This window comes from Mustela nigripes, chromosome 14 (genome assembly GCF_022355385.1).
Source record: "Mustela nigripes isolate SB6536 chromosome 14, MUSNIG.SB6536, whole genome shotgun sequence".
NCBI lineage: Eukaryota > Metazoa > Chordata > Mammalia > Carnivora > Mustelidae > Mustela > Mustela nigripes.
In genome coordinates, this window is record NC_081570.1 from 87,973,296 (window position 1) to 87,992,883 (window position 19,588).

Consider the following 19,588-nt stretch of genomic DNA (forward strand, 5'->3'; position numbering starts at 1 on the left):
TTCTAAAGATTCATAATAAATAAGCACAATTAGAGATAGCTTAAGAAATTTTGGATTTTTTAAGAAACAAAATTGAATATTTCTCTTGACATGGGGTAGGTATACACTAAATATCTCGCTAGACTTCCTTAGCGTTCTCTTTTCTTTTAATATTCTGCAGTTTACATAAGGTTTGTCTTATCTTTATTCCTAACTTCTGGAGAAGAAAAATGTGAAGGTTCAAGGTTTTTCTTTGTCTGAGAGACTGCCTCTTTGCTTAATTTCCCACTAAAAATATCCACTGAATTCCTGTTCAGCATGGTGGATTGTTTACCTTTTGCAAATTATAAGCTCTTGTGCCGGACTGCAAGCCTGTATTATCACTCGAACTAGCTTGTGGTGTCTATCTATGGGTACCATGTAACTTAGGATAATAAAATACAGTGCCCAGTATATTGTTATATTAATGATAGACTGCCTGAAGTAGATTCTATTAAGAATATTTCCGCAAATGAAAGATAAGAGGGAAATTAGGGAGAGTAGCAAAAAATTAGAGGCAAAATTAAATCTCCACACTGTCTTTCTATAAATACAATATTTTCCACATACATGTACATAAAGATTCTACCTGAATTTATATTTGCATGGTTAATGTTTAAAAATAATTGAAGAACTTATATTGATATTGCCTTTCTTCAAGTATGTAGTGGATATAATAATGTACTAAATTACTGATGCACAAATATTTAATTTTCTGTTTTTGATTTCTTCGAGTCTGTAGATTGTAAAAAAATTCATAAAATTGCCGTATTATCCCTGTATACAGAGTAACAGAATGGTTTATCTTACCCTGTGACCTTTGTCACCTGGCAGACCTGGAAGTCCATCAAATCCCCGATCCCCCTGTAAAATCATAATCGTCATCATTATCATCATCCATCACATTCCCACCCTAATTCTATCCTGTAATGTAAATGTGAAATATTTGTTCATATCAAGAAACTCTATTTTAAAATATAAAATTTTTATATTTTATATTTTATTTTATTTTATTTCTAAAGATTCATAATAAATAAGCACAATTAGAGATAGCTTAAGAAATTTTGGATTTTTTAAGAAACAAAATTGAATATTTCTCTTGACATGGGGTAGGTATACACTAAATATCTCGCTAGACTTCCTTAGCGTTCTCTTTTCTTTTAATATTCTGCAGTTTACATAAGGTTTGTCTTATCTTTATTCCTAACTTCTGGAGAAGAAAAATGTGAACTGACATACATGTATGAACTGACATACAAGATCTGAATACACAAATGTATGAGCTCCTGACCTTTGCCCCAGGTTCTCCAGGCATTCCTCTTCCTCCATCAGCACCTGGACGACCCTGAAAATGGCAAGCACATGACTAAGCAAAAAGGATTCCTCCTGGCACAGAGTAAAAGGAAAGAAGATAACTGATAATTTCAGATGCCCTCAAAATACACAATGAAAACCAGTCCTACCCTTTTTCCAGGTTTTCCCGTTGGACCAGGCGGACCTTGAACACCACGGGGGCCCTATATCAAAACACCGCAATTTATTCATTTTATGGAATTCTTGATCAATAAACTGAATCACACCGAGAGAGATGGTTTTAGAAATTTATAACTTCTTAGCTTTACGTCAATTGTTTTAACTTAAGAAAATTATTTCTTATGTAAAAGCTCAGATAAAACAGAAGAGAATCAATTTTTCTAATAATCTTCTTGCAAAAAAAGTCATATTATTTTATTAAGTTTACAATTAATTAAAATTGATTAATTATAATTGTAATCAATTACAATTGATTAAAATTAAACAAAAGAAATACAAAGTGATATTTTAACCTTTTAAAAAAAATCCTTACTCACTTTATTCTCAAAATCTTAGGGTTTTACATTTCCCTTAACTGAAAACACTCTTAAACATCTATCTCATTCCTCTTTTCTTTCCAAACCCTTGTTTCTTCACCTTTACCTTTATTTTTTGGAGATCCTCTTCCACATTCTTTTATTCAATTATCACACGGAATATAATTGCCTTTTTTCATATTTGAATCTCCTATTAAATTATTAATTCTGTGGTTTTAGACTAAATCGGTCTTTTCTCTATTGTACTCCTACAACTTAGCATAGGCCTGGTACATATTTCTTTCCATCATCTACAAAATGCTGGAAGATGATTTGGTGATCCCAGATGCAAATTATTGCCTGGTACCATGCCATGTCAGATTAAAGGTTAAAGATTCTCAGTATGTTTCTTTCTTTTAGCAATACGATATAATGTTATGTCAACAAACAATCTTAGGTGGGGCTTGATATTATTGATATTATTGATATTGATAATATTGATATTATTAGGTGGAGCTTGATATACATTTTTTAAAAATAAAATTACACAGCTAATAATAGATCAAATGTAGCTCTGTTATACACATATAGGCCTTTATATTTAATTAACTATATCCTTTTTAAAGTTAAACAGTATGCCTACAATGAATGTGGTAGCAAATGCAACACATATTTAAAATTGTGAATAATTTTTATCATCACTGTACAATGCTGATTACAGAAATGTGAAATTAAAGTTGTCTAATAATTAGAGTTTAAAAGAATATAGTCTTTTAGAAAATTATTCTTCTGAGATGACTTTATCCTTTCTCCTAGCTGGAAGGCAAGGGGTGATCCTAATAACACAAATCTTAGTTTTTAATGAAATTAACCTTCATTTAAAAATAAATATATTTTTATAGGCGTCTGGGTGGCTCAGTGGGTTAAGCCTCTGCCTTTGGCTCCGGTCATGGTCTCAGGTTCCTGAGATTGAGCCTGCATTGGCCTTTCTCCCCCTCTCTCTCTTCCTGCCTCTCTGCCTACTTGTGATCTCTCTCTCTCTCTGTGTCAAATTAATTAATTAATTAATCTTAAAAAAACAACAACAACAAAGTAAGGGACACTTTCAGCATCAAATAGTAATTGTGATAGATTAAAGCACATAAATATGTTTTTTTAAAAAAAGAAAATATCATGGGTTTGAGGCAAGGCCACTATAAAGTACAGCTATAGTAGTTGTGCTCTGCTCTGTACAATCTCAAGCCAATTTAATATTCTGAAGGCCTATTACTATCAAGCCTTTTCCATCCTAGCTTATTACCTTCTTTTAATATTGTTTAAATTAATCAAGTTATTGGCAGTCAACTGGCCCCTAGGGATTTTTCAATTAAAGGAGGTGATATGAACTTAAAAGTAATTTAAGTAATTTCTTTACTCATAAAACAGATGACAGATACTTCAATTACCCTACAGGATAAAATTAAGTCAAAAATAAAATAAGTGAAATAGACTATTTTTTTTTCTTTTTTTTTTACCTGAGGACCTGGATCACCACTCTCACCTTTGGCACCAGATGAACCAGGCCCCCCCTATAGAGAAAAAGAAAGAATAAAATCATTTAATTGACTAATAATTCCCTAACTACTGCTATCCACCATTCTCATGTAATAGAGTCAAACACCATTCAAAACAGGTTTCATCAAATTGGTATAATTTTATTAATTAATACAATAAAATTTTCAAGCCCTTTGAAATGTATCTCTTCTCAGATTTATTGCATTCCAGTGTGTAAACTATCTTTAAGTCTCTATTTTACACATAACTACCAATTTCACCAAATCACATTGAAATTTTCTTTAATGTACATGCCATCACAGTACTTACGATAATACACAAGGCACTATTTATTATACTGTGATATAGTTCTCTTACTGAATCAGGTATACACTGAATCCATTTATACAGCAAGGACTTGGCAAAATGTCATTGCGTTTACACTCAGAAATTTCCCAGACACTGAATTCTATAGCAATAAAATGTCAAGAACAGACACTACAACCATCATTATAATTGTCCTGAAATAATGTCAAAGAATTTTTCCCAAAGTGGTTTTTTTATTTCCTACAAGAAAAAGTCTTTATGACAAAAGCCTCTCACAAATGTTTACATAACTCAAAAAGTGCAATAAAAACCTGGCACATTAACCAGAAAAATATAAAATCACTTTATAAAAGTGTTGTTTTAAAAATAAATACCAGGCTGTTCATTCCCTTAAAAAGCTTCAGGATATTAACACTGAACATGGTGATAACAGTTACTTCATATGGAAGAAGTATATGTTGGGTGTTTAAGAAGTTTCTGATATATTTAAATCAATATATATTCAAATAATGGTGTACTGAGTCATTATACAAAAAGATCAAAATTGCGCTAAGTCTGGAAATGTTAGCTATCTAGAGCTCTAAAGGAAAATAACTATTAATCTGACTCCTAGGAAATATGGGAAGTCAAGTAACCTGAATATTCTAACCTGGAAAATTAAACAATAATAGCCTCAACTCTTCTAATTAAGAATTCTATAAATAAATTTTTTCAAGAGAAAACCTGGGGTTCTATATTAAATTAAATTATTAATCACTGAATTGAACACCTTTATAAGACAGTCAATTTTTTAATTAATTTACTGCATTATATTCTCTGTATATAAGCACTACCTATTCAACAAATTATAATTATTTTGTCCAAATACTTACTCTAAAAATTATCATGCAATAACTGACAGTAACAGAATAGAAAAAATAACCACAGTATTTTTTATGTTTCCTCTATGTTTTATACTGTAAGCCTCTATTTGTCTAGGAAAGCAATCAGAGAAAACAACTGAATGAATTTTTCATTGGAAGAATGTTTAGGTTTGTATCTCAATATATTAATGTAGACTTTTTTCTTTTATAGAAAATAGTTTTAGACTCTAGGATCAACAGATATCTGAAAGTCTATCATAATTTGAAATTTTGGAGCAAAGGATAATAGAAGAGAAAATGCTGAAAAGAAACAAAATGATGTTTTTATCTCAACACCTATTTTTAATACTTAAGGAAGATAAAGATTCTCATAACAAAGACTTAAGTAGTAAAATCAATCAATCTTGTGTCCAGTGTATGACACTGAGAATGTGTATGTGGTTGCCAATTTTTTCTCCTTCCCAACACGTTGTGCATGACTGACCCTCAGTAACTGTTTGGTGAAAACAGCAACTGCTACTTGATCATGCTTACATTGCTTCTGCTATTCACTACCCTGACCCTCTACAAACCCATTAAGGTTTATGCTTGTCAGGATGATATGAAGGAAAATTCCTTTGGAAAATGCAGTTTTAGAAACCCTGTAGTGATATTTATAAATTAGGTAATATATGGCAGTATTTCCCAAACATGCTTAGAATCAGCCTGGTGCACTCATTAAAAATATATTTTGCCACACCAATCCTGAATGACAGAATCACAAGTTTGGGGTCCCAGGAACTGTTATTTTTAATAAAATATACAGATAATTCTTCTGTCCCAAGATTTATAAAGTTTTAGCATATTTCTGGCTTTCCTCAGTCATGTGAATTTGAGTTATCACTAACAAACTGTTAAATATTAACTTTCTTCATTTGTAAGGAACATGGACTCTTCATGTTTCTTATTATTTTGCCAGAACATATGTTCTACATGAGCCCATATCATTGAGTATATATACCTGACTGTATAACCTTCAAAATATATAACCTGTACAAATTTTAAAGACTGAACTAAGAGAACCAAAAATTTATGTAAACTACATAACAAATCTTTGAATAAAATACATGAAGAAAACTACTGAACATCCTAATTAATAAGATCAGTAAAACAGATTAAATAGGAGACATTAGCTTGATTCGAACTTGAATAAATTATTTTGCTGTGTCTACTAAGTAACTAAAATGTAAGATTTTAATGTTCACAGTAATGCTTTCTATAAACACCACTATTTCTATGAAATACATTGAAAATATATAAAATCATATGAAAGAACAGGAGGAATGGCTTGTTTTTACAGAAAAAGAAATACTTTAAAATAGAAATTATTTATTCAATTAATTCTAAAATCAATCAGAGCTGAGGTTGGACTCCTATGATTTTCTTTTTTCTTAAGAACAAATATGACTTGAAAAGAAGCTTTGTGTTTCTTTGTGAATTGCTACATTGCTTAACATTTGGTAAAAGTTTCAAAATATTTGAACATATTTTTTAAAAACCACTTGGAAAATATTACCTTATTAGCAAGGTTACATGGAAAAATAAAACACTCATTTTCCAACAGTTTCCAAAAGACAAATTAATTTTTCTAGTATCTGAAGCACTTTAAGGAATACTGAAGGCAAACTCAAGTTTAAGCCAAGTATCCTACTTGCTTCCCAGATTATGGAATAATTTAACTGACCTCAAATACTTTTTTTTAAATGAAAATTCTATTTAACATAATAATTTAATGTCCAATTAAATTTTAATAACTCGGAATATTATGCAAATAAATTACATTTATGATTTGAAAAATTAATAGATATATGACTCAATTATATTTTCCATTGTATTTATTTGATTTGAAAATTCTTCATTGAAATCTTTTTATCAAAACTTACTGAGGACTGGATTGAAATAGACTTTTAAAATGGAAACAAAATCAAGCATAAGTAGGTGTATGTATCCTTTTTTTATCAGCTATAAATATGAACAATGCTTGGCCAAAGCTGCACAAGGAATTACTAATATGTGGATTTATTGAGTAACATACCACAGGACCCGGTCTTCCAGTTAGACCCATCGGGCCAGGTGGGCCTCGCAGAGCAATCTAGAAAATAAAGAAGATCAAACTCAGGGATGCTCTCCTGGATAAGCATATTAAACCATAATATTCATTTGCACAAGCTACCTCTAAGTAACAGAGGATCAACACAGGTATAATAGCTACATGCTAGAAAGAGTGCCTGATTACTGAAGAACTGCAAGTTTCTAGAATGACAAATGACCTAAACAAGTATCAATTTTCTTTACACTGTTGTATCTTGTATACAATCTTGTACCATATATTATTATGATGATATTATAATGACATATATTCAACAATAGAAGTTAAAATAGATTTTAGTATAACTAATATTTTATAATTTTTCTACTCTGAAGCCAACTTCAGAATAACATATAGACTTCTCTTAAACATGCTGGCACACTTATCATTGAAAATCCTTTTAGAGGTGAACAATTTGAGGTGCTTTAAGTAAAAAGTTTCTAGTAATATTTTAGGAAATACTATAACAGTTAAAGCCAGATAGCGAGCAAAATTGATCAGAAAATATGCTAATACACTTCTTTTTACCAAATCCCAAATTTAACATTACAAGAAAGATACATTCACTTTGTATAATAATAGGCATGATAGATTGATTACATGCACTATTGATACTGAGTATTAGAAATGTGAAATTAGCAAACTTGAAAAGCTGGAACAAGTGGAGTACACAGGGTAAATATTTGATAGATGTTAAATTAGTATGGTGAGCTATTTTTTAATATTAGTGATTCCAAAGATGAATATTTAGATTATCAAAACAGATATAAAAAAATAATACTGTAACAGAAATAATATGTAAAATCATATTAGAAAAGTGCATGAGATGAAAACAGTAGTATCTTCAAAGTTCCACTACTGACTCACCATGAGATTTTTGACAATACACTTCTTAATCCTTGAGATTAAATATCTGAAAAATTGGAATTATAATGCTTGCTACCTATTTCCAAATAGGTTAAAAGGTCTAATAAAATGAGGAATTCAATGGCCTCATAAAACATTTAAGCTCAAATAATTACCTTAAATTTGCGGAAAGTAATATAATTTATAAGATGAATTATAGGAATCATTAGCAAATTATTTTAAATCCTTTTAGGTACGTGTTAAGCCAAGGACTAGTAAACAAATTCTTAAATGTCTGTCTTTATACATGATGGCATAATAATATACCAAATAATGGCATTTTTTCAGATTGACAGATTTAACAAATATGTAAATAAATAGAGTAAATTATACTCTTTAGTTATGTTTTCAGATATTTTATACACTCATAAGTGTATGATAGACATATAAATGTTAAATTTTATATACTCATAAATTTATCCAAAGTTATCACAGAAATGATTTATATCACCTAGAAAGTGGGTCCATATCCATACCAAATGCAAGCCCTCTATTTCCTTTTTCCTTAAAGAAAAATCCTATACTAGGAAAAAAAGTATTAAATGACTTTCAACTCTTCCCTAGTCCATTCTTTAGACTTTTTAATTGAGGTGAGTTTAAAAAATAAATATAATTATAGGTCTTATAAGATAGAGATAGTGGAAACTTTCAGCTAATGAATGATTATAAGCAATGGATTTTGTAAAAACATTATAGATTATGATTAGAACTTAAATATATATTTGAAGGTTTCTTTCTTATATGAGAATGCTTACAAAAACTTAATTTGATGGATTATTTGAGCTATCCTGAATAATTTATTAGATTAGCAGGAAAAAAAATATTTCAAACCTTATTCTTTTACTTTTATAAATCATCAACTTCTGTCTTAACAGAAGCTGTATGTGAACAATAGAGAGTATTATATGTAAATCAGTCAGTACTCTTAAAAAAAATATTAGAAAATATGTGTTATGGTTTGTGTGTTATTGCCAGGATTATAAATGGCAATACTGCAAAGGTCAGTCATTTAACTTTAATATTCAATTAAAGAAAATATTCTTACTGGAAAAAATGGGTTATAACCTCAGCATTTTCTCTGTCCAAATTCAGTGTACTATCCAGAAGTATTTTATTTATAATAGTAGCATCTTCCAGATGCAGGCAGACACACACACACACACACAAAATCAGTTTATGGGAATACATCTCATTCTTTCTTACCCGGGCCTGCTGAAGAATTGCCTGGGCCTGAGCTTCCTGAGCAGAGATGGTTGGTCCTTTGGAGCTATCACCACCGTAACGAAACTAAGGAAAGGGAACGTAAAGAAGCTCAAAATTAGCCTTTGTCAAATAGTGCCTTAATTACTAATTAAAAACTATTTACTGAAAATGGTTGAATTTTACAAAAGTACTAGGTCACTTATATGAATCAAGATACTTAGATTTCTTTTTTAAAATTCTTCTGCCCATATTGGAAGTTCTCAGGATCATGTTTATCATTTGTAGAAGAGACTAGAGATTTCCAATTTTAAATTCCATAATCTCTGAAAAATCTGAAATAAGTCATCCTATATTTTTTACCTGTACAAATGCTACCTCCCTCTATTTAATCATTTTTAAAAATTCCAAATGTACTCAGTTCAATGGCGGTTATAGATCAATTGCTATTTTGTTGAGCAAAACTTTTGGAATCTCTATAAATACAGTTGAAATCGTCCTGGAGATAAATTCGTTTTGTTATTTTTTTGTTAAGTGATTATAATAGGAAACTCACCCTCCCAGTATCCTTCCATAAAATTCTAAAATCCTAAAGCTACCTTTTAAATTTTAATTCGAAATGCAGCAGGAATCAATTTCTTACTCTGATTATTACTTGAAATTTTATTGCATTTAAACAAATTAAATTGGGTTTTGTTTGTTTGTTTGTTTTGTTTTGTTTTTTCTCCCAGAGAACAAGGGCAACTTTAAAAAGCAATCTTACGGTAAAACAATTTTTGAGCAATGAATAATGACAATATAAATATATCTTCTTTAAAAAGCATCAACTGTTATCTCTGTGGTGATAAATAGCATATTAATTTTATGTTAAGTAATACATGAAATGCATGTTAATCCTATGACTCAGGATAAAGCACATGGTTGGAAATATTAAGAACAACCTCTAAGCTTCGCTGTCAAAGTCTAATCAAATAACAAAACCTTAGTTCTAATGCAGAGATTGATATTTACCAAATTTTTGCTCTAGTAAAATTTCCTGTCATTTCTAAAGTCTGCTTGACTTCAAGTATTTCTACCTCATACAATGGTTTTTAGTTAACTGATCTGTAATATAGTTCAGCAATATTTTTCAACAATAAGATGATGAATTATTAAATTATCTTTATAGCAGTAAGAAAACCCATACCGGTAACATTAACATGGTACCAGGAGGACCAGGCAGACCATCAGCCCCTGGTAAGCCAGGACGCCCTGGGGGACCCTAGGAAAGTAAATCATCAAAATTAATAAATAAATTAAAGAGCCAAATTTATTAGAAATAGAATAGCATTTAATAAAATTAGTCCACATTAACTAATCTGCATTTGTTTTCCCCTCCTTGGTTCATCTCCTTTCAGTATGTACCTAGAAAGGGTTTGTTTGTTTTCGTTTTTAAGCGCTGAGCATGGAGCCCAATGTGGGGCTTGAGATGAAGACCTGAGCTGAGATCAAGAGTTGGAGGCTCAACTGACTGAGCCACCCAGGTGCCCTGGAAGGGTTGTTTTTCATTGCACTAGTTTTACAGGATTTTAATAATGCACAAAGTTATTGGCTACTCAAGGATGGAGGAAAAACAGGGAGAGATTTTTTAAAGAGTTTGGACTGACTTAAGACAAGTGGTCTATTTTAACATGCGATCTAGGACATGCTTTTCAAATCAGAATTCAGGCTTATTAACTCAGTCTATCAGAATCCAACTAAATATTATTCATCAGAGTTCATGGAAAACCTGTCTCAACTGAGACTAAAGAACTGAATCTAATGTAGCAGGTTCATCTCAATGTGGAAATTTGTTGAAAATGAAAGTTTTCTTACTAATTATAATATAGGTAAATGCACAGTCTTCATCCTCACTTCTAAAATTATAGTTAGGAAAGTTAACCAAAATATTAGACAATGAACTCAATGGTTTCTCTGTCTTTCAGTGAGAAGGATAACATGTTAAGCTTGTAGAATATTTTATAATTATTTTAATCTATTTTTTTTAAATAAAGAATCTCTTCACTCACCCTCTCTCCAGGGTCACCAGGAGGTCCAGTGGGGCCCTGTAGACCAGGGGGACCCATAAGACCCTACAAAGAAATAAACCATGATCTGAGTCAGTTCTTATTATCTATCATTCAGGCAAATTCATTCTACCAAAATCAAGAGCTCATTTTATATTTCCATAAATATACACTTGTCACCCAAACTATTGCCCTATTTACCTTCCTATGAAAAGACAACATATAGGAAACCACTCTGTCACTAACTCAGCGACTCCTCTATGAAGCTGCTCTCAGGTTTGAAGCAGACATTCCAAGGAAAAACAGGAAAGGAAACTATGCCAATATAAAGTCCCTGAAGTAGAAGTTGGTTTCCAATTCTTATTGAAGCAATGTTATACTCGGACAATTAGACCTCAGAAATGTGATAGCAAAGTTGAAATATAGAAATCATTTAGCTTGGAGCCATTTTTACATTTTCCTTTATGGATAAAAGGAATTTAAAGGCATCAGCATAACATATCTATTTCAGATGACAAGAACTTAATTAATTCCACAAAAGACAGTGATTTCTCACAAAGTCAGATCTGTACAACTACCTGAGAATAAAGACACACTGAGTGACATCAACCTCACTAGGAAGTGACAATGGAAACTGACAATCACTCCATTCAGAATCACAGATAAAGCAGCTACTGTCTACTTAGAATTCTCAACTCCAATTGCGGTATACCTATACTTCTTTAATAAAAAGAAAGATGACTTTTTAACACTATCATAACTTTCAGATGAAACTTGAAAGTTATAAGGGCCTAGTTGGCCTGAGGGAGCCATTTCATTGTGGGCTTGGGTTGACCCGGAGGAACTTGCTTGCAGGCCCCTGATATGGGAGCGGGCCAGCCAGATGGAGACATCCAATTAGTGGGGCACGCATATATTTACTATGGTAAATTGAAATTCAATTGGTCACCATACTGCCAACCTAGCATGACTATGCAGTTTTCCCTGTATATTGCAATTTCATTGGCCACCTGTGTATGGGCCAGGCTCAACCATCTCTATAAAGGTTAGTCTGTGAGGCAGGGAAGTAGTAGTGATAGCGTCCAGGTCGTTGGGAGTGGGAGTGTCAGGGTCATTGGGAGTATCAGGAGCCTCGCCGCCGGGGAGCAGTGCCACCAGGGAGCGGCGCTACCCGGAGTGTTGTTGTCAGATAGAGAGAGGGTTGTCGTCGGGGTAAGGGAAGTAGTCGGGGTCGGTGTCATGGTTGTCATCGCCTCTTTGTAAGAGACCGCCTGACTGGTCTGTTTGATTTTCAATGTTTGGTGCAAAATAAAGCTTTGCTTGACTTTCGCTTTGTTTCAGTCTCCTTCCTTTGATCATGGACCCTAACAAAAATGAGGTTAAAGGATACAGAGATATTTAAGCAAAGGAAGGAAGGAAGGAGGGATGGAAGGAAAGAAAATTAAAATTTAATTCCAAGGCTCTCAAAAGAGTAACTTTTGGAAAGCCAAATCAACAATTCAAGGCTACCAGGCCCTCAGAAAAGCTGTTTGCCTCTATCATTCAATACTCAAATTAATATAAAATACATAAATTCAATAATGTAATAGAAATTATAAATATTTTATTTAAAAAAAAATATTCTATTTATTTATTTGACAGAGAGATCACAAGTAGGCAGAAAGGCAGGCAGAGAGAGAAGGGGAAGCAGGCTCTCCGCCAAGCAGAGAGCCTGATGCAGGGCTCCATCCCAGGACCCTGAGATCATGACCTGAGCCGAAGGCAGAGGCTTAACCCACTGGGCCACCCAGGGGCCCCTAAATATCTGATTATTTTTAAAAAGTAAATACAAAAATAATCTTGACACAGTTACATACCGCAGGTCCTGCTGGTCCTGGGGGTCCTTCAATAAGCATCCCCTACAATAAAAAAAAAAGACAGAGACTCACCCACCACTAGTGAAATGGAACCCCTGACCTCTCACCTAAGAAGTTCTAACAAAGCACCCCATCATTGCATTTCAAAAATCCTCTGTTTCTACCATGTAAAACCCATTACAAATAGTTTTGCATGCAGAAGGGAGAGAGTTTAAAATGGTAAGAAAATATAGTCCCTGTCCTCAGAGAATTGGTGAACTAATTAGAAAAGAAATAAATATTCAGGAAAGTAATATTAAAAGGAGAATATGCAATATGCTGCCAAGAAGGACAAAGCTATGAATTTGACCAAGTTTTCCCTAGCACTCGGAATAATGCCTGGTGAAAGCTAGAATTTTATAATATCTACCGCGTGAATGAAAGAGTGGAAGTTAAGTGGCACCTATGCACTTTAATTCAGGGAAAGGAGAAAAAAGTCCAAGCAAAACAATTGGGGATAAATATGAGATAAGCTCTTCAATAGACAAGAGGATAAAGTACTGTTTCAGGAAAAGAAACTCATTCCACAAAGCTTATGATTCTACTGCCGGAAGTTGTTTAAATTGTTTAATCATTTAGAAGGCTGGTTGTAAATTTTCAAAATCAGGGCATATTTATTCTGAAAAAAAATTTTTTTCAGGCACGATTTATCGGGTTTTGGAGTAATACAGTTAATAGACAGCAATGTCCTTATAGACATATCATTTTGACCTTTGACTCTCCCTGGTCCTTGCAACTTTTGAAATGATTTTCATGATCTTGAGGCAAACAATTAAGCATATTACCTTTAGTTCTAGTGCAACAGTTTCCCCAAGTTGGTGATTAGGGAGAACAATAGTAAAATTGCTTTCTGGTAACAATTTGCTTTTTACCAATATCTTGAGTAGTAATAATATTAACATAAATTTTAAAAATCACTTTTGGAGTGAATTAGACCATTTGTTAGTAGGGAGAAAAGGAAGTGAATTTTAAAAGTAATATTTTCATATCATGACAATATATTATCTGGATGTGAAATATGATTATATTAACATGATATTATTTGGATATGAAACCAGAAAATATCTAGATCAAATAATATATTTCTAATAATGTTAAGTTAGAGAAATTGCAGAAAGTTAGAAAAGCTAACATCTGGTTATGTCTCAACCACGAACATGTGAATCTCAGCAGATCTCAGGTTCCTTTGTCTTAAAACAAGAGAATTGGACTAGACAAATTTCAGCGACTTTCAAATTCCAAAATTCATGTCTCTATGTTTTTTTAGTTAATTAAAATTTCACTTGCCAGAAATGGCCTCACTGACTCACTTATTCATGGCATATTTTAAGCACTTGGACATTAGAATTTTTAATGGAAATATACAAACATATATAATACCGTAGGGTGATGATGGCTCAAAATCTACATTAATTGTACCAACCTTTACAATGTATTCGCACCAATACTTACAGGTTCAACTACTGCTGGTTCTCCTTTCTGCCCCTTTTCTCCATATCCACCATGGCCATTTATCTGTTGAGTGAAAAATTCAAGCAACCTGTCTTTAAGTCATTAAGGCCATTTAAGTACTTTTTAAAAAAAAATTAATTATCTAAGTGCATTTAAAAACAACCTATTAAAATGTGGGTTTTTTTAAACAAAAACCTATTGAATGTTTAGATACTGAAAACATGAAAAGGAAAGCATAATGAGCATTAACGCAATTCTTGAATGAGATGAAACAATTGTTTGTTAAAGAACTATTACAGAAAGATAAAGACATATGTAGACTTCACTTACTATTCCAAGGCATTATGCAAAAAGTGTCATCAAATTAAATTTAACGAAATATAGGTGAGGGGTGAGCGGTGGGAGAAATGGGTGATGGGGGTCAAAAAAATAATATATGGTTCTGTACTGAGCACCACCAGAAAATTCTTCTTTCAAACTTAAAAAATAAAATAATCTGGGACTCCTGGGTGGCTCAGTTCGTTAAGCGGCTGCCTTCAGCCCAGGTCATGATCCCAAGGTGTTGGGATCCAGTCCCACATCTGGGTCCTTGGCTCAGCAGATAGCCTGTTCTTCCTCCCACGTTGCTAGCTGCTCTCCCTGCTTGTGTTCTCCCTCTCTGGTAAATGAATAAATAAAACCTTTTTTGAAAAAAATCCAGAATAATAACTTAATCTCATCGATGACAAAACAATTTGGATACGATTCTATCCAAGACTATACTTTCAAATGAAGACTCTGGTAGTATAGGCAGAGCTACAATGGCTGAAGATTTCCATGAGGAAGAATCTATCAAGATGTCCTGGGAGGATATTCACAATTTACATAAGAACACAACTTGTACTTTATCCTTGAAAAAACATCAAGATAAATGTGAAGATACTCCAAAAATAAGACATACAATGACGCAGGGCATAACACTGACTTACGCTTGTTTCTGTGATATCTGTTTCTGCTGGAACACCTGGACCAAAGTCTTCATTAGTGGGACTTGTTGGTTTATCTTCATATTCTTTATATTCATAAAAATCATATTCGCCTAAATCTCCATCTACCAGCAGGTCAGAGTCCCTGCCGTCTATTTCTTTGTTTTCATATAGTGTATCCTCGGAATTTTTCCTCTGGGAATCATAATCCTCTCCAGTTAGATATTCTTCAGTAAATACTTCTTCAACTGGATTTGGCTATTAATTTAAGTTGCAAGGAGTTGAAGAACATGAAGTTTACTATTAGTAAAGCAAGGAAAGCATTTGCAATTACAGTTTGATGGAATGTGACGGGAAGCAATTTAAATGTTACCCAAGCAAGGCTGAAGGCCAAGAAAGATAGCCTTTCAGTATCACTGAAAGAAATATTTTTGTACATTGGTTTGTACAAGGAAATATTGCTTTCAAAGTACTTTCCCCAATAAACTGCAAATAGTCACATGGATTCAGCATGTGTATTTGCTTGTTAGTCAATTTTATATTTACTTTATAGTTTGAGACTTGGATAATGAAATATGCACTAAATTAAAGCTTTGCTTAATTTTCAGAGCTCACAGATCATCATTATGAAATATAACTGCTACCAGAAAAAACATGTAAATTTGACTCTCAATCACAAAGATAAAATATTAATGCCAATAGTGAGACTTATCATTGTAATTTTTACAGAGTATCTAGTATAGGGAAGTATTATATCACCAAAGGATTCTTTAAAGCAAGTAAAATATAAATTATAGCCTTCAAAATTCAAGACAATGAAACAGACTGTCACTGTATGATCTCATAAAGAGCAGAGAATAAATATACACTTACAAGTAAATTTTATATCAATAAATATTCCTCAGAGATAAAAAAATAAACCTAGTATAATTTTCTTTTTCACATAATTAATTATTTATCAATGGCATAAATCTGCATCATAGTTCTCATGTAATTTTAGCTATATTATGATTTTGATGAGATTCAAATTAAATAATTTATCTTGCTCCTTTTTGAATTTCATTTTAAGTAACTTGATTTCCATAACAGTGAATCTAGATGACAGAACAGTATGGAATAAATAAGTAGTAGTATGCAAAATCATGAGAATAAAATGTGGCTAAATGATTAATTTAGCAATTATTAACTAAAATAAAATGTCCAATAACCATAATGCTTTTGTATTCTCAGACAAGGAGGGCATACTATCTATAAGGGATGAATATTATTCAAAATCTAAATTTACTATGTTCATAGCTCTGATCTAAAAAAGCTAGATGAATTTGGTTAGATAAATAGACATCTTAACTCAAGATATCCATTTCTGGAAAACGATCATTTTGGACCAGATGAAACCTAAAATCTGTTCTTACCCTGAAATGTTATTATTCTAAAGTATGTGTTTGCATGTAACACACCACTGGGTTTATTTGCCTCACTGGGACACTTGTCATCTTTTCACAATAAGGTTGTATGTCTAGTTTGAAATTCAGGAACATTGATTTATACCTGTATGTGCTTAAACATTTTCATAGGAAAGAATGAAAAAGAGTAAGGTATATTAATTTAATTGTAAGCATCACACTCCTAACAGGTTTGGAAATGTAAAAAGCTACTAAAATCCACGAAGTCTACATTTTGTCAAGAAGTCTGCTGTCATGAAAATGCATGATTTTTGGTCAGATGAACTAAATTCTAATTGTATCATTTCATGATACAATTTTCACTTTAGAGGAGTCTTCTCACAGAAGAATCATGTTGTGAATACCTTTCATCACAGCATGTTGAGAAGCTTACTCAATCCCAGGAGCAATCAAGAAAATGATAGCAGCCAATTCAGTTTAATTAATTTGTGCTTGCATGAAGCAAAGAGTCATGCAAAACCTGAATTGACTGATTTTAAATGACCTGTTTCTAGTAAGAGTGAACCAATGTTGTTCAGGAAAGGGATAAAAAGATGGAACTTCCCACGAATTATGGATTCTGCCAGAGTGAAGTGTATTAAGAAATATTACACACTTAAAAAATTTGAACTGTGATTTAACAGTGTCAATGAGCTTACCTCATTTGGTCCAGATACATGCCTAGGAGCTTCTGTCTGATAACTTTCTTCTGTTCCATAGTTGTATTCTTGAAAATCATCAACAATATTTGCCTAGTGATAAATTCAAAAGAAAAGCAATTATAAAAATATAAGGCAATCCCAAATTTAGGGGAATCGTGATTTAACTGGGTTATCGGATTAGCCAAATGAGCATTTATCTAGTTGGGTTAGGACAATGACTCATCATCAGAGATCTTCCAGCTTATCTAGGAGAGATCTTGATTGTTTTTTCTTTGCTACCTTTACCCCTAGTTTGGCTTTTGCTGCTGCTTGATAACTTTTCTTCTTCTTGGACGCAAATTTTTCAGATTTAGGGGGTGTAAACTTTTTGGACTTTTCCTTTGAGTTAGTGGCCACTGTCCTTGTCTTCTTTTTGAAATTGGATTTCTTTTTCTGTAAAATGTGGTGAAAGATGGAATGGGAAACATAAATAAAGTGAAAAAGGAAATGAAGAGCATGGACGAAAGGAAGGACAAGCAAAGCAAAATGAGCATCATTCCTTCAGGACAGCTACTGTCAAATAAAAATCACAGTTATTGGTTCATAGAAATCGGGGGAGTGAAAGGCTTATGATGAGTTCAAGGAACAGCAGACGTAAGAAACCAGGGAATGACAAACAGCAGGACACCATTCACAAAGGCACTACTTTGTTTTTACCTCGGTTTGTGCTATTGTCTCCTCAGTTACAGTGGGTGTCTCTGTTACAAATTCAGCCTCCTTATACTCTGCTTCCCCATACTCATAGTCATATTCCATTATATCCTCAGGTGCATACTACATCGCAAAGGAAAAAATATCAGGCGATTTTGTTAGTTGCAGGTAATACTAACAACAAAGTGGTAACTGCCTTAACTTTTACTTACAGTAAAGGTTAAGAGGCAAGGAAATGTTGTTATTTAAATGTTATTTTTTTATTACAAAAAGTGTTATACCATCCTATATAGAGTACAATAACACAGGAAGGACAAAGCAGGTTTTCTAAGAGCAGAATCGTGGTTAGGGCTGTGAGGAAACTAAAAATTTTAAACTTTAATTCAAACTTAATTAATATTCAAAATTTTAGTTAATGGCTTTTTGTGAACACAGCAATTATGTGCTTGGTCACAGTTGTTAAATATTCATGTTAATTTTTATTTGTAAAAATTGCTACATAAAAATTTGTTAAAATTCCCTAAGGATTTTACTGTAATGTCAATGGGTGCTTTTTTTTTTTTCATTAAACTACATGCTTAAAATTTAAAATATGGACAGTAGTCTTTCCAAGTATGATAGAATGTTTATGTTGTGAATCAGAAAGGGGAGAGGAGGAAAGGAAATGCAAGGAGCATAAAATTAGTCTAAACAGAACGCTGGAACTAATGAAAAAATAAAATCTAAAATTTATTCAGAAATCTCTAATTTGCTATAGACAAGATCAAAATGAGCACAAAATACTTGTGAAACATTACAGATTTGAAAGTTAGATCTGTTTCTAGTTAATACATTATTTCTGCTTTTAAAGATACTGCTTTTTTCTCTATCAAAAAAGCACAGTACCTAGACCTCATAAACTACTTAAACCTAACTCACATTGGAAAATAGTATTTTATACTAGATTCTTCTGTATTAAAATAACTTAGTTGGAAAGCGATATGTTTCTTAATAGAGGCATGTACAAGAAAATCATACATATTAAGTGACAAGGACAATAATGTATTCATCTTCAAAGCCAACTATCTCTATCAAAACTTGAATTTGTAAATAAGAATATAGTTATCATGAAACATATATTAATCATTGGTTTTAATCAAAATTAATGTAAATATACTAAGGTCATATATATATAATATATTAAGTAGTAAACTCAACAAGCTGAATAGTTAATATAAATTATATTAATATTTATTAGATATATATCTTATCTATAACATAGATATAGATATTTTATATATATATATACATATATATATATATATACATACATATATATATATATGCTAAAAGCAACCTATTTGGAATTCCTCAGCTTTATATTTGGTAAAATTCCAATTATACTCCAGCTGGATTTCAAAATTGCCACAAAAACCTTTTTGATCTGCCAATAAATAACTGTTGACCATATGTCATTTAGAAAATTGTGATCACTATACCTTCTAACAAGCTCTATTAACTATAGCAATGCAAATGAATGCAAATTTCACAGACCTATAATGAGACGTGTCTAAATCTGATCCTCTAGCAACATTATACATTTCACCTTTTATGAAACATGCTCACTAGAGTAAACTTTCTAGATGGTTCAACT

General features: G+C 32.2%; 1 protein-coding gene across 1 annotated transcript in view; it reads right to left on the bottom strand.

Annotated features, from left to right (window-relative positions):
* COL11A1 (collagen type XI alpha 1 chain) overlaps window positions 1–19,588 on the bottom strand; it is a 207,965-nt gene that overhangs the window by 112,603 nt on the left and 75,774 nt on the right. Inside the window, exons 6-18 of the mRNA XM_059377355.1 lie at window positions 17,962–18,078; window positions 17,263–17,355; window positions 15,165–15,419; window positions 14,197–14,259; window positions 12,706–12,747; window positions 10,853–10,915; window positions 9,991–10,065; window positions 8,808–8,891; window positions 6,645–6,701; window positions 3,362–3,415; window positions 1,482–1,535; window positions 1,310–1,363; window positions 829–882 (exon numbers count right to left, since the gene is read on the bottom strand). Of these exons, the coding sequence (XP_059233338.1) occupies window positions 829–882; window positions 1,310–1,363; window positions 1,482–1,535; window positions 3,362–3,415; window positions 6,645–6,701; window positions 8,808–8,891; window positions 9,991–10,065; window positions 10,853–10,915; window positions 12,706–12,747; window positions 14,197–14,259; window positions 15,165–15,419; window positions 17,263–17,355; window positions 17,962–18,078 (1,065 nt within the window). The remainder of the gene's footprint in view (window positions 1–828; window positions 883–1,309; window positions 1,364–1,481; window positions 1,536–3,361; window positions 3,416–6,644; window positions 6,702–8,807; window positions 8,892–9,990; window positions 10,066–10,852; window positions 10,916–12,705; window positions 12,748–14,196; window positions 14,260–15,164; window positions 15,420–17,262; window positions 17,356–17,961; window positions 18,079–19,588) is intronic.